The 15,232-nt window shown below is 40.4% G+C and overlaps 1 protein-coding gene across 2 annotated transcripts in view; it reads right to left on the reverse strand.

Moving 5' to 3' along the window:
* Positions 1-15,232, reverse strand: part of pclob (piccolo presynaptic cytomatrix protein b) — a 51,219-nt gene that overhangs the window by 12,301 nt on the left and 23,686 nt on the right. Inside the window, exons 13-26 of one of the 2 annotated variants that reach the window (XM_088416321.1) lie at positions 13,330-14,888; positions 12,980-13,245; positions 11,808-12,639; positions 10,683-11,727; positions 9,870-9,938; positions 9,515-9,541; positions 7,874-7,962; positions 7,553-7,628; positions 7,350-7,475; positions 5,852-5,960; positions 4,398-4,465; positions 4,077-4,324; positions 1,426-1,473; positions 924-1,054 (exon numbers count right to left, since the gene is read on the reverse strand). In XM_088416321.1, coding sequence (XP_088272447.1) covers positions 924-1,054; positions 1,426-1,473; positions 4,077-4,324; positions 4,398-4,465; positions 5,852-5,960; positions 7,350-7,475; positions 7,553-7,628; positions 7,874-7,962; positions 9,515-9,541; positions 9,870-9,938; positions 10,683-11,727; positions 11,808-12,639; positions 12,980-13,245; positions 13,330-14,888 — 4,693 coding nt within the window. Of the gene's footprint in view, positions 1-923; positions 1,055-1,425; positions 1,474-4,076; positions 4,328-4,397; positions 4,466-5,851; positions 5,961-7,349; positions 7,476-7,552; positions 7,629-7,873; positions 7,963-9,514; positions 9,542-9,869; positions 9,939-10,682; positions 11,728-11,807; positions 12,640-12,979; positions 13,246-13,329; positions 14,889-15,232 lie in introns of both variants that reach the window. The other variant, XM_088416322.1, reaches the window with a different exon arrangement.

Consider the following 15,232-nt stretch of genomic DNA (forward strand, 5'->3'; position numbering starts at 1 on the left):
AGTATCTTGGTTCATTTTTAGATTTGCGCTACCTCACGCTTCCAAGAAAAGGAAAGGGCTCACTTGAATAGATAGTGTCCCAAGTACTTAATAAAGTTTACGTTTTGAGTAATTACTGTTTTACGAAAGCACAGAACTGCCCATGTGGAGTGAACACCTTTGACTAACAAACTAATTTGAACATACTGTATTTGTAGATACATTCAAAAATTGAAATACATTTAAACATATTTGCAAATACATGTATGTGCATTAAAATGCATTTGAACATAGTCACAATTAGGTTCAAATGAGTTTGCCAATCAAAAATGTCAACTCCACATTAGTAGTGCCATACTTCTGTCATTTTTACCCTTGAAAGACAGTGTCACTTTTGCTAGTTTGATTCTATATGTCTTATTATCTTTACATATGAGGAATCGACAGTAGGATTTGAAAGAAAAAAACTGATTGCATGGTAGAAATGGGTGGATGGATGGCCTTAAAAGGGTAGTCTCTTTTCTCCGCCATATATAATATTACAGCTGCAGTTTCAAACAGTGAATTGGAGGCCAGTGACTAAAAGACAGTGAGAAGTCAATACGCATAATGTTCCTTCTCCTTGAAAAAATGTTTCTCTCGTCTGCCATATTTAACAACCAAAAAAATAGAGACCTTTAAGCTTTCCAGAAGTGAGCAAACTTATATTCAGCAGGGGATCGCATCATAATTTCCTTCTCTATATATAAAGAAAGTAATAATGACTTTCAAGTTGTAACAACCCCAAATAGTCAAAAGCAATAATTTAGTAATCCAATACTCACAAAGTATAAATAGTATATCATCAAGAAGCAAATAGGGAAAACAAACTCAGGACAAGGACACAGACACAAAAAGGCAGACAAGGTGCAGACATGACTAGTTGCACGCAGATGCTCACTCACCCTCTCCCAGGCAACAAGTAGACCTTGACGAAAGGGTCAGAGTAGCCGTCGTTGTCCCTCGGGGCCAGGTTTCTGGCCTGGAGCACGTGAACGATCAGGTTCCCCACGTTCCTGTCGTAGTTGATCTGCAGCTGAGGCGGTAGAGGGATAGTCACTATTATTGGCATGCGGCCCAGTGATACCGAGGCCATTTAATTGACCTATTTACTTTTGAGAACCACTAAAAAAGACGTGTTTGTTATCTTGTAGGTTGGTTTCAGACTGTACTCATTTTCTTTCAGGCTGCGCTGCGTATCCTTCCCAACTCCATCCTCACTCACTACCTTTGCCAATCTGCACAAGTATTTCATACGCTTCTGAGGCTGTTAATCTTTGCTCGCTATGGTTACGTGAGAGTTGCCGTTAACCGTTTTCCAGGTTGCCATATGCCCTTGAAGCAGTTACTTTTAATAACGACTGTTACTTATTGTTCCTTGAAAAGGAGAGGTGATGAATGTTCAACCTGAATTTCTCCAGTAATGGGATGAGATGTCCTTGTCATATCTGCAGGCTGAAAAAAAAAAAAAGACAAAAAGTCGTGTTTTGATAAAGTCAAAACTTCCACAATGGATATTTTAGTCTACATGTCTCATGCCAGGTATTTAATGTGTGAACTGTATTTGTGCCAACTTATAACAATAGTAAAACTATACCTTGTAAAATTATATACATGACCTTGAACTTTCACAACCTTATTGAAAAAATCTTGAGAGTGAAAGTAAAAATCAGCAACTAACTGTGATAGCACTTGCAAAAGTGTGCACACTCTCTATAAGGTTCATTTGTAGTCAGCATACACACTATCTCATTTAAAGCGCCATTTATTAACCCAAAATATAGTTCAGATGTTCGAGTAATCATCTTTATGGTGGGAACATTTCAGGAATGATTGATATCAGTCTCAATTATTTTCACAATAACCTAGCCTTTGAACAGGGGTGTGTAGACTTTTCATGTCCACTTTAAATCGTTGTTATGACTAAAATGCTGCTCAGTGCATTTGCGTGTGCACATTTATGTGTGAATTAATCACATTTAACCTCATTTTATTATAGGAGTCAGCTGCTATTATTTAAAGTGACTTTTATTAATCACATATAAAGTTAAGAGTAGACACATTCATCCTGGGAAAATTTTTGGAAGGACTTATCTTGGCTTCATTTATATCATAAAAACCTGGCATTTGAACAAGGGTGTGCCAAAGTTTTATATACACTGTAAATTTTTGTGGGGACTAAAATATCCTCGCAAATAACACAACAGATGTAAGTAAATGTGTGTGTGTGTTTGTGTGTGTCCTTGGAACATGGCGGGGCCCAAATTCCAGGTTTTAATTCCTTTGTGGGGACCTTTTGCACTTGTCGAGACCATCTTGGTGGATACCTCAAGTTCGGAGCGCTTTTTATGCTCCTGACTTGCTTTTGGAGGACAAGTTTTTGTTATGAAATTTGATTGAGGTTAGGGTATGGATTAGGGTCAGGCAATCTGGATTGTCAATGGGATGTCCCCACCATGATGGGGGAAAAAACATTTATGAGTGTATCGTGTGCGAGTGTGTGATTGCACGTGTGTCATTGTGGGGACCAAGATTTTTGTGTGGGCATAAATCAAGGTGTGTGAGTCCTTGCACACCCCCGCGCAAACCTCCAGCGAGGGTCACGCACCACAGGACCACATTTACTTGTTCTATCATGATTGGCCTGTCATTGTCTGATGTAATGCATAATAGCATTTGACCTTCCTCGCTTTTGGCCACGTTACGATGTAATGTTAATGGAATCAAAACAGCCGAGGTGAACTAAGGATGGTGCTGATGAATGAGTAAGGCTGCACCACACTCACTTGGCATTTAGGGGCAGCAAAGACAGCGCCCCAACACACTCAACATGCAATATTAATTGTCTTGATAATACAATTGTTGTTGAACATATGGCAATTATTATTCATACTTCAAGTAATTACTCTTCTTTAGAGAGAAAAATTAACAATACATTGTTTTAAGCGTGACTAATAACTGAAAAGGACACAAATAAAATGCTAAACAATCAACGACTAAAAAAAAAAAGAAAATTCTATCAATGATGCTTTTACTATTATTATTATTGTTTTTATTATTATTATGTTGTTAGACTTAGATTACCTAAGACGAGTAGTCAATTAAATCATTATTATTAACACAAAATTAAAGGGGGTGTCTCAACATGGAAGTCTCATTAATGTTGTGTCTGCAAAGTATGAATTAAGCAGCAACTGTTTAACGAACTGTCTGTTTTAACGAATGTCAGGAGATGGCCATTTTGCCACTTGTGGTTGATTGAAAATGACATCCTAGTTGCTCAGGGCTAAAGAATTGTCCAATCACAGCTCACATGTTTTCCTCATTTTATCATGTGACATTTACAGGCTGAGCTGCGATTTGTGATTTCCTAAACCCTGAGCAACCGTGATGTCATTTTCAGCTGAACGCCTGTGGTAAAAAGGCAAACCCCGAGATGGAAAAACCATGGATTTTGCTGATTAATTCATAATACACATACACAAGTCTGATTGCATATTATTATATGTTCTATTATTTTGTGTTATAAATTATACAAGTAAAAATGTGGCTTCCCTAGTCAGTATTCAGTATAAAGTACTGGGCACTTTAATAAATGCTTTTTATTTTTGTTGTCATCGTAAAAGACATTATTAATATTATATATATATATATATATATATATATATATATATATATATATATATATATATATATATATAATTTTTTTTTTACTAGATTTGTTCTTATTTGTGTTTAATGGTGATATAGGATATTATTATTCATTACTATTACAACATATATAAATACCTTGTGTTAAATATAATACATTTATTTTTTACTACTACTATGAAATAATAAAATAAATTATTATTATTACTATTATTATTTTGATTATTATAAAACTATTTCTTTTGAACTAAGCTACAATTTAATTATAGTTTATCACAGACAGGGTGTCGGTGAGTGTGTGTATTGAGTGTTGTGTTAGTAAAAAAATAAACATGTCATATATTCAGTTGATGTGACTCAATTTCAATTCAAACACCACAATGTAAATGTATCTTCTATTTGATCACCTTGTGTCGCTGTTTCTTATTTACGGCAGGCGACGCGGGTTGGCCTGGACTGGGCACCCCACTGGATGCGGCTGAGCCAGTGCCCGAATGGAGCAGAGCCGATCGCTCCAGCGCCGGCAACACACCCAGAGCGGGTCCTCCAAGGCCCATGCCCGTCCCGCCCATCACTCCCGGGGCCTGCTGCTGGGATACTTTGTGCAGCTCTGCCGCCAGCTGCTTAGGATCCACGCCAGGAGAACGCTGGCCTCCTGCTGAAACAAGCAGCCATGTTGTCACATTTTGTTAGCGTCACTCTCATGCATGCAAATGCAGTGTACATACCAGCCTTAAGCTGGCCGTGGTGTTCCAGGACTTGTGGGTGCTCGGGGTCAGACAGCATGTTGAGGTCACTGTTTGAAATATTACATTTGGGGATAATTGTAATATCAACCAGTGTATTTGATCAACAATCAAGCATTCTGGTCAGATGATGGGAATGTGGAGTGAGAACAGAAGGGTAGAGAGGAAACGGCATTCATGGACATGCGCAGAGCAGCTGTATTGACCTTTTCACCATGACATCACTGGGACTGTAAAACTATGGGATTTTGTAAAAAATTGACACATTTCATGGGAATTAACAAAGATCAACCTGGAGTGTACAAAATTAAGCCAGGTTCCGTTCATGTAAAGTGGTACCTTGACTTAAAAGTGCCCCAAACTTCAACTTTTTTTTAAAATTATGAGCAACCTTGTGGTTGACTTCCCAAATCGTGTTGTGAGGCAAAATTTGAGGTCAGGCAGTTTTTAGAAGAATAGAAAGGAGTGATTAATGTAATGTAATGCCCTCACATGTGGACATGAAACACGACTGAATGTGTTTTCCAAGTATATCTACTTAGGACAAAATGAAATTTAATTTATGTTTGAATATGCTTCCTTCCCAATAAATCACTCTCAATTTTGGCATATTTCCAATTTGGAATATTTCCAACATTTGTTTACCAGAAAATCTCCAACCTGTTTCAACCCTGGGTCTCATACATATGATACTTTAATGTGACAGAAGCTAAGATTGCAAGTTAATTCTAGTAAATAAACCCTCACATGAGAAAGGCAGTTGTTTCGAATGGTGTTTTTAGCCCATTTCTCAACAGATGTAGTTTTAATGTAAGACGTAACATGAAGTAATTTGCATTGAATTGAGACGGAGCACTGGCTTTAATCTCCATTTCCATAGGAAACTTGATCTTTACTGGTGGAAATTTAGACATAGATAAGATGATCACTGAGGGACCGGCGATAGAATTGACTTTTCTGTCACTGGGATTGATAGCACAGCTGTCGTCTGGCAGCCAACTGGTAATTATGTTTTGCTAAATTACTCCAAGAGAACCCAAGTAAACACCGTACCTGTCAAATCAATTCAAGTCAGTTCTATTAGTAGTAATCCTGAGGCACTTTGCACATCAAGAAGGTCAAGAACCACGCTTCTCATACATTAGAGCAGAGCAAATGAATCCCACATGGCTAGGCACTTGACAAAGAAAAACTCCCTCTAAGGAATAAACCATGGGGGAAAAAAAAACACAAGCTGTGTCAGGGAACTGTCTGGCTGGTCAGGGTGAGATAGAGAGACACAGTAGAAGGGCAAACAACTGTTGTTCTGCTACAATAAAATACTCAGACGCCTCTTGTTTACAAATATTACGAAAAGATCAATACAGGATGTCAAAGAGGGAGGGGCGACAACAGTGGCAGGCGGCAAGGCCAAAACAGCGACAGTTATGACATACAGTCTCACGCAGAGCTCCGCCTCTGCGCACAGGCGTCCCACGATGCCTTGCACTTCCTCGTAGGTCTTTCCCGTCAGCTGCACGCCGTTCCACTCCAGCACTTGCATGCCTGTGAGGGGGGAAAAGTCATTAGATGCTAATGTTAAAACATTTTTTTTCTTTTATTGCATGTCATCGTAGAGCAATTTTGATGCAACGGTATACATTTTCACCATTTCCAAAAATTGAGGAATTTCCTAGAAATGCAATCACAAAACTGCATTGTGAGTAAAAGTAAATCTATAGTATGATAAAACAAATTACAAAGGGACTTATCATATTGAAAAGTGTGAATTAACACATTACAGGCAATCGATTGTCGTTATTCATTTTGTTTTAAAATGTAGGCTTTATATTCTTATAGATAGCTAGCTAGCTAGCTAGCTAGATAGCTAGCTAGCTAGCTAGATAGATAGATAGATAGATAGATAGATAGATAGATAGATAGATAGATAGATAGATAGATAGATAGATAGATAGATAGATAGATAGATAGATAGATAGATAGATAGATTGATTAAAAAAATGCAACACATCTATTCTGAAATTGCCGCTATGTACCATACAATTCCCTCGGTCCTCCAATTCTTCTTCTTTAGTCTAATTTGGTTTGCACCTGCAGGCATGTTCTGCTGTGCCATGCTCGCGTCGTCTCCATTCAGCATGTAGTGGGTAAACATTGGCGCTCTCTGACCACACCACTGCCTACTCATCATCTTTTCAAAGATAGATTAGACTTCCTCCTTTGTCATTTCTATGAGAGAGGCGCCACTGCGGATAAACACCGTCCAACCGAGAGGCAAAAAAAAAAAACATGCTGTAATTGTGCAAGTTGGCCTCAGCTTCTAATCTCTTCTGCTGGCAAATTGCACCTCAGTGTGTTGGAAAGAAAATGCACTTGCCTCTGCTGTATAAGGCCTGCTAAAAATAGCTTAATGACTAACACCACCCAAGGTAAGCTGAAAGGATGTAATGTTCTCTGCACTGACAAACGGCAGCATGTAAGTGACATCATGGTTCTGTCAAGCCACATGAATGTCAATTTTTAAAATTCAAGGTCAGATATGGAGGAAAACATTGCTTTTAGTAGCTGCTTTACATAAATAGCTGCATTTTCCAAGTTTATAAGAAAACAAAGTGATAAAGTAAACCCACAATCAAATCACAAGCTGGCAAATTTACATATCACCACCACTCAGTTTCAATGCCCGCGACTTGAGAGGCTGGTTGGGCTAAGATTCACCCTTTTTTGAGTGACATCACATCAAAATCTAAAGCTGTGAGTAAACTATTGTCAAATTTGCTCCACTGTGACACTACAAGAAGGCTTAATTTCAGCTATGCCAGTGGAAAGTATGCCATAAAACAAAACAAACAAATAAAAATAACGCCCCAAACAACACAATCCTTAAAAGAAAACAAAAAAAAAACATTCCACTTCCCGCCATTGTCTTCTTACCCTCTATGACTTTTCCTGTTTGTTCTGCAACACCACCAGGGATGATTCTGGCAACATAGGCGCCAATCTCCCCTCGGCTGCCCGGGATCTCCTTGCCGCCAACCACTCGAATCCCAAGACCATTCCCTTAAAAATGAAACACATTGTTGTCGAGGCCTATCCACAGGTGGGAGATTCATCACTCTGTCCATATGAGTTTGTACCTGATACGCTCGAGTCCCTCTGGTCTCTAGTGAGTTTGACACGAGTGTGAGGGAAGATGTAGGGGACCATTTTCATCTAAACAAAAAGAAATTAAATAGCAGCACATGTAAGACTTGTTTAGAAACAAGAATAACTCCTAAAATACTGGTTTGGGAACTTTCATTTATATCACAGATTACCCCCCCCCCCCCCCACCCCACCCATGTGTTTTAAAGGTTTCATGGAATTCTATCTTGCTTCATAGTTAATTTCTTTGGCAAATCTCATTACATCTAGGCATTCTAAGACTTACAAAATGCTGCAGTGAATCTGAAACTCACATGTCTCCTGTCTGCCATGTATCTGGCCTGTGGGTGTCCTTCTCTTGGCTTATCAAACCAGTCAGTGTCTTCTTGTCTCAGATGGTAGGCTGGACAAGGAGAGGTGGCTGTTAAAAACCTTGTGTATCAGTGAATGAAGCTTCTATAGCATCTACTTGAAGCATGGTGTTTTAGTTAAAAAAGCAGAGCTCAATCTTCAAGCTTTGGAAACGCCGTTTCCAATATGCATCACAAAGTCTGTCACACATCAATTCACTTGACGTCATATTGCTCCGAAATGATTAGAAGTTTTTTCTGCATAGCTTGACACTGTGAAGGAAATGCACATTTATGCAAACGCCGTTGATTCCTCCATCATCTTAGCATAAAGACGGATACTGCAGGCTTATATATTGTAAAATACGTGCTCTCACGTATTTAGTTCATTTGTTCAATCTAATGAGATCTGATCAGAATATGCTCAAAATTTATTTGTGGTTCATTATTACTACCCTTGTTGCTGTCTTACTGTTTCTTTTGTTTTTGTTTTATTGCCTACTTTATTATTTGCTTGATTATGGAATGTCGTCTGCTCAGGGAAGTGAACAAATAAGAATTTCATTGTGTGGTATTACTGTGCCAATGGCAATAAAACTCTTGAATCCAATACAAACCAAAAAATATATATTTTTCAAAAGATGGTAATGCTGTATTTTTGTAGGGTTATTAATCAAATTACTGTATAGTTAAAATTTTAAACGTTTTATCCCCTGAAGTTCAACTAAAATTTTCATGAGTACTTTTAATGTATTTATCTTTCATTCGCTTTCATTGTATAGCAGTCAAGTCTCTTTGTTTACTTGTGTGAGAGAGGGTTGATAGTGTTGTCATTATTATTATCATTAATGATAGCAATACTAACAGTAACAATAATACTAGCAATAAAATAACAATAAGAATAATAATTGAAAACTGCATTCTGAAAAGTCAAAGTTCTTATGGTTGCAGTAATTCAGGCACTGAACAGTGTTAATTCAACCAGAGCATTTCCATCATGAGAATTGCCTCTGCATATTTTTTATTTTTTATATTCTGTTGGGAAACCTTATTTTCTCATATCCCACAGACCTTTTGATTTCATATAAATGTAAATAAACATCTTATCATAATATCTGGGCTTCTCGGATTAGGACTACTTATCAGAATTAGAGGCAAGCGTTATCGTGACTGGTTTTGCAGCGGCGGTGTCGACCTTGAAGACTTTTTTTTTTTTTTTCCTTAATCATAACGTGATTTAACTTGCCATTTCAATCCAAGCACGTGTCTTTGTGAGAAAAACATACATGAACACGGACAACCAGAAAGTAAACGGATATGCTTTGAGGAACCAGTGTGATGTGCAGCCATTCCCAGATGATGCATACTCACTGAGTCAGTGCAGCAGATGCGCTATTGTGATGGTTCACTCCCAAAATGAATTGCAACTAAGGGTTCCACTAAATGGCATGGGACTTTCTACCACTGAGATGCGGGTCATTCCAGAATGGGTCCAGTCAGTGTATGCTCATAACTTATAGAGAAGTGAATCATTCAAGAGAATAATGATATGCAACATGGAGGCATACATTCTGTATGTTGCTACATGGGAGAATGCTTTCTCACCTTCTATATTCCAGTTTGGGCCTCCAGCTGGGGTAAAAAATTATACATATTTATATGATGTTTTAAAGATGTTTTTTTTTTTTTTTAATTTTCCAAGAAATACGTGCAGCAGCCTATACAGTCAAGGAACTAAACTGAGAGGAGCTTTTCTGTACCGGGAGTGTATGTTGGCACATGCATTAAAAGCAGGAGATAATGTATGATGCATGCTTGAAATTACAGCAACCAACTAGTCGCTACCTGTGCACACTTAAAGGAGAGGCACTATGAAATAAACACAAGATACACTAAAAAGGGAAAATGCTCAACCATTGTTTAAGTGGGCCTTGAGAGTTAGTCAACTAAGATACTCTACCGTGTGCGATACTTTCATGAAAGATTCTGGCTTCCTCTCTGTTCAACACCAGCATGGACTCACTGAGTCCTGTAATCAAGGCAGATTGACACTTATATGTGGAGTCAGCACACAAATCATCTTCTCATCACCTAGAGAGAGGCTTCAAAAAAGTCTACAAGCTACATGTGATGTGCTCGGAATACTCATTCACAGTGTTTCGAATTTGTTGTGTGGATGTCTTTGTAGCTACAAATTTGGATTTCTGTCGAAAATAGCAATGAGGGGAACTGAAAATATGGAAGGCATTGATTTTATTAAGAGGGAAACTCAAAACAATTACTGTGAATTTATCTAGAAAACAAACATGCAAGGATGCAAAATCAAATGCAGTTCATTAAAAAACACATTTAAAAATAACACAAAAGACACAATTTACATGATATGATGGATATAGTATAAATTACTGCATAACATTTATTGAATTTCAAACATAATGTGATGGGGGCTAAAAATATACAAAACAAAGATGACAAGATGACAGTGCATGCATATAAAATCACAAAAGGAATATCGATTGACCTGAATTGTGCCATACACAAACTCAAGCTTGTGCATTATAAGTGGAAGCATTAAAATGGAGAAGAACAGCATGCAACACATCTAATTGAATAATTTTCAACACGACAGAGAGGTATGTACTGTAACAAGTAACTAGCAATGCTTATTTTCAGTACTGATGATTGACTAACACATAAGATCACTCAGCAGTAGCATGCACGACAAGCAAGTCCACACAGTCGAGTTCTTGCAACAGTCTCTTGTTCCATTTACCTTCACTGTCCGACATGGCACCTTGTAAGTCGTCCATGATGAATGCAATATCTCGGTCATAGCCGCGAGTTCGAGACTCTTCCCTCATGTGTTGTTGGACCTCTGGAAGGGAGTGGCTTGAGCCAAACTGGTCCCTGGAGTCAGCGGAAATTGGAGGGAGGGGTCCTGCCGATGCTCGAGCCATACCCATTGGTTGCCCTACTGGGCTCAGGGGGCTCTCTTCCTCTGAGTTCTGAGCCACAATGGGAATACGGCCTCGGCTGTGGCTGATAGGCAAACTGGTGGGCTTTGTTCGAGTCACGCCAGGAGCAAATGCCGCATCCAACACGTCCACATCCGTTTTAAGTCGTAGGGAGGAGCTGGAAAGATCCCGTTTGATTGATAGGTCCAAGCCATAGATGGAGGAGGGTCGGGAAGAAGGACGAGATGATGGTCTAGAACGGCTGCCGCTTGGGTAGGTGCCATCATCGTGGGGAGAGGCCCTTATAGTGGTCCCGAGTCCAAGAGACTGCCCCAGAGAACCGGCAAGATTAGCACCCAGTGAGGAGCCCAAATACTTTTGCTGCTCAGATAAGTTTTTTCTTAGTCCAAATGTAATCTCATCCTGAAGTAGCCTTGCCCTGGCAGCCAGGTTGGTGACAGAAGAAGCTCCAGATCCCATGTAGCTGCCAAAGTCTGGCTCCAAATCCCGACTCTCCTGAATGGGGGAAAATTTGGTGATGGCCTTTGGGTCTATTAACGCCTTTTTGTTCTTCATCTGTTTCTGGTAAAGCACAGCTGCCGGAAGTTGTTTTGCAGCCTGCTTCTCAAGTGTGAGCCTTCCAATGCTATATTTTTCACCTTTAGGAAAGTGGCGAAAGCTGCTATCGCTGGACAGGTACTGGGGAAGGCCCAAGCCTGATAAATGCTCAAGTCCTTCAGTTCCTCTCCGGAACTCTTGCTTGATCTGTTGCTTAAGTAGCTTCAACTCATAAGGATCTTCCATACTGTCTTCTTCCCCTTTACCATACCCTTGAAGTTGAGTCTGACCTAAAAAATCTGCTACCTAAAGGGGAAAAAATAGGAAAAATAAGATCACAAAAGAGTTGACAAAGGAAACTATTTAGGAAAATAATGGTGGTGTACCTCTGTGCGTCTGACTTCTGCTGCTCTAAGTAGTCTGTCTGCCTTGGATAGCTCTTTGTCAGGCAGGTTGAATCCAGAACCCAAGCCACTGGTGCCCAGTCCCGTGGAACCCTTGGTGAGTTCTCCAATGTCCTCAATTAGCACATAGTTCCTGGCGTGGTGGTGATCGATGTCAGCATAGAAAGAATCCGCAGAGATGCTTGACATGGGACTAGAGGCCATGCTCCTCTCCTCTAGTCCTAGCCTCAAGTCCAAGCTGCCATACTTGCCTCCAAGATGAGCCACGCCATAGCTTTCTGAAGAAGTCGGTACAATGATTAGCGGCTGGTTACGTATGACCTCATAGTTAGTGGTGAGCTTGGGTTCTAAATCAGACAAGTTGGTTTGACGCGGCTTTCCTTGTTGTAATAGCAGAGCGTGCTGGTAGCTGCTTGTCTGATCCTGACCGTGGGAAAGAGATAGGGTTGAAATATGTTGGTAGGGCGACACCTGTTGATGGTAAACGGACTGCGGTTCATACAGATTATGTTGGGTATAATGGGTAGTGGTTTGAGTCTGAGGAACATACTGGCCGTAATGAGAGTAGGGACTTGTGAGTGTGTTGTACTGAGAATCAGCTTCTGTTTGCGGGGGTATGAACTGATCAAACTCTGATTGGGGTGCCGTGCGTGGCCTCTCCAGGCCATCACTCCGATCATCTCTAATGTTGCTAACCTCACTGTCAGACATGTAATCTCTTTCTTCTGCCACTCCCTGGAGATAGGCCCTTTCTCTCTTCTCTCGCTCTTTCAGCAAAACTTCCTTTCGCCGATTGATACCCATCTCCAGGTATCTGCAATGATAAGGTGTCACCATTTAAATAAATCAGCAACAATTCCTTGAACATTTCAAACAAAGTTGTAAATGTTATGGGTTCTCACACAATAATACCTTTCACTATGTGTGTGTTTGGAGAGATCTCACTGAATGATGATGTCAAGGCAGCCTTTTAGCCCATAAACTAGCAAGATAAGTGTGGGCATCATGCAGATGGATTAGGGAGGATGATTGCAAAAGAGGGATGAGAGCAACGACATTAAACAAAACTATTGATGGCATTCATATTTGATTAATGGACTGTCACACAATCTGAATGAAAGCCAGTGTTTGCTATCTTATATGTAGCATCTCACCGTAACTTTGCATCAATTTCCTTCTCCTCTTCGTCCAGTTCAGCCTGTTTCTTGCGTAGTTTCGAAGATTCACGCTCAACCATGTCAAGCTCTTTGTCAATGTCCTGCAGGATCTTGGCCCGAGCTATTGTAGTACTGCGAGCAAGCCGACGACGAGCTGAGTTGGTGCTGTAGCCTGAGCGTCCCATCAGCTGGTCTTCCTCAGGCGGTGGTTCTGGGAGAGTCCGTTTGACCTTCTTACCTGTGCCGGAGGGGGAGCCACGACCCTAGAACATGGACAAAGAATGCATGTAACTTTTTTTTTCATCAAAATTGCTTATGGTATTATTTAAATTAACTTTGTAACTCACTGAATACGCATCTGCATAGTAGACACCCATCCTATCTTCTGTGGCAGCTGTCAGAGATTTAGGATCTGAGAAAGACTTCTGACCAGGCTTCCGTGGGCAAGAGGAAAACCTGCTTGGATCAGCAGTCAGCATTTTCTGACCTCCAACTGATGGATCGTGTGATAGAGGAGGCACTGATGTATAGAAACCCCTCGATCTTGCTGTTGCATCACTTATGAGGTGTGTGTTGTAACCCACCTCAATGGGTGTGTGCCTTCTGTCCGAATCTGTCTGACAGCTCAGACTGCCCCCTCTTTGAGAGCTTTCAGGAGCTGAAATGTGTTTGATTATTTCCACCTTGGTGTCCATCTGGACTTTAGGTCTTTTAATAGATCCAGAGTGGTCCGTCTGAACAGATATCTCAGCAACTGTCTGGATAGCAATACTGGACACCTTTGAGCTATGTTTTCCTTCACTGCTATGTTTTCGGGAGCGTCGTCTAGCCTTTGCAGGAGCATCCCATTCATCTTGGTCTTCATCATCACTCTGAGCTGAGCTATCAACATTTCTCTTATTCTTCTTCCGTCTTCCAACATGCTGTTTTTCAGCTGAGTCTTCATCATCTGTCTGCACCCCACTATCAGTGATCTTTTTACCTGTGTCTTGATCGTCTTGAAATTGTTTTGCTATCTTATGCTGGTCCTGGTTTTCCTCTAACTGCGTTCCAATAGATGGACCGGTAGACTCATCTTTGACAGGCCAGTATTGCCCACTGTCCCCTACTCCTGCATATTTGGCCTCAAGGAGGTTGGCTGTGGTTCCTGTGCTACCATAGTGCTCATCTAACTGCCGCTGGAGTTGAAGCTGGAGTTGCTGGATTTGCTGCAGTTGCTCTTTCTGCTGGGCATACGTCTCCTGTTGTGCCATCATGTGAGCATGATGTTCTTCTTCCTGCTGTAGGAGAAGCTGTTGTTTCAGAGCCTGGAGTTCTTCAAGCTCTTGTTGCACCATAAATTGCTCTTGTTCACGATAGCGTTGAATCTCCTGTCTTTCCCACTCCAATTCCTCAGCGAGACAGAGCTGTTTAAGTTTTTCTAGTTCTAGAAATTCCCTCTCCATCTGGTATTGAGCCATTTTAGTGCTGTCTAAGCCAGGGAATATTGAAGAAGAGGCTAATGCATCTAGGGAAGCTGCGAGTGCCTCCAATGTGGCATCAGAGTACATTTCTGGATATCCGCTTATAATATCAGCCAATGCCGCAGGTAGAAGTTCCTTTGGTAGCCCTGTATCATAGGGTATAATTTGTCCTTGGTCTGTGGCAGGAATAAAGCCAAACTGTTGGGGCACAGGCTGCTGTACTGTTGATGTGGGCACCAAGGTTGTGCTAAAGATGGAGCCAGGTTGCGTGGTAACGGCATATGTTGATGGAACTGGAGCTGAGACAGAAGAGTAAACTATTCCATCTGAAGTTCTTAGAGAAGTACTGACACCAAATGCAGTGAGAGTGTCTTGAGAAGATGGCGAAGGAGTCATTCCAGCCAAGTTTGTGGTAGTTTTGCTTGTGTAGTCTAGTACTTTACCTGCCATAACAAGTCGTGGGAATAGTTTTTACAAGAAGAAATGTATATCATTTTGCAAAGTCACTTTATCTAAAAAATGAAGGCCACTTTAACTGGATTCACAACATCTCCATGCACATGCATATTTGAAGTAATTTTGGCTAACAAGATGCAAAGCCAAAATATTGCGGGAGCACACGCAGGCAAATGCATGCATCTGTTTGAAGAAAAGAAAAAAAAACACATGCACAGTTAATGACACAATACAATTAAGAAAAGAACAACAGGGTTCAAAAATAAATAGACACTAAGCATAAATGAGATTGATCCAACTTATCATGCAACATAAATGTTACTGTACTCAC

Source organism: Hippichthys cyanospilos, chromosome 6 (genome assembly GCF_059441005.1).
Source record: "Hippichthys cyanospilos isolate Australia breed blue-spotted pipefish chromosome 6, RoL_Hcya_1.0, whole genome shotgun sequence".
In the NCBI taxonomy this organism is placed as follows: domain Eukaryota; kingdom Metazoa; phylum Chordata; class Actinopteri; order Syngnathiformes; family Syngnathidae; genus Hippichthys; species Hippichthys cyanospilos.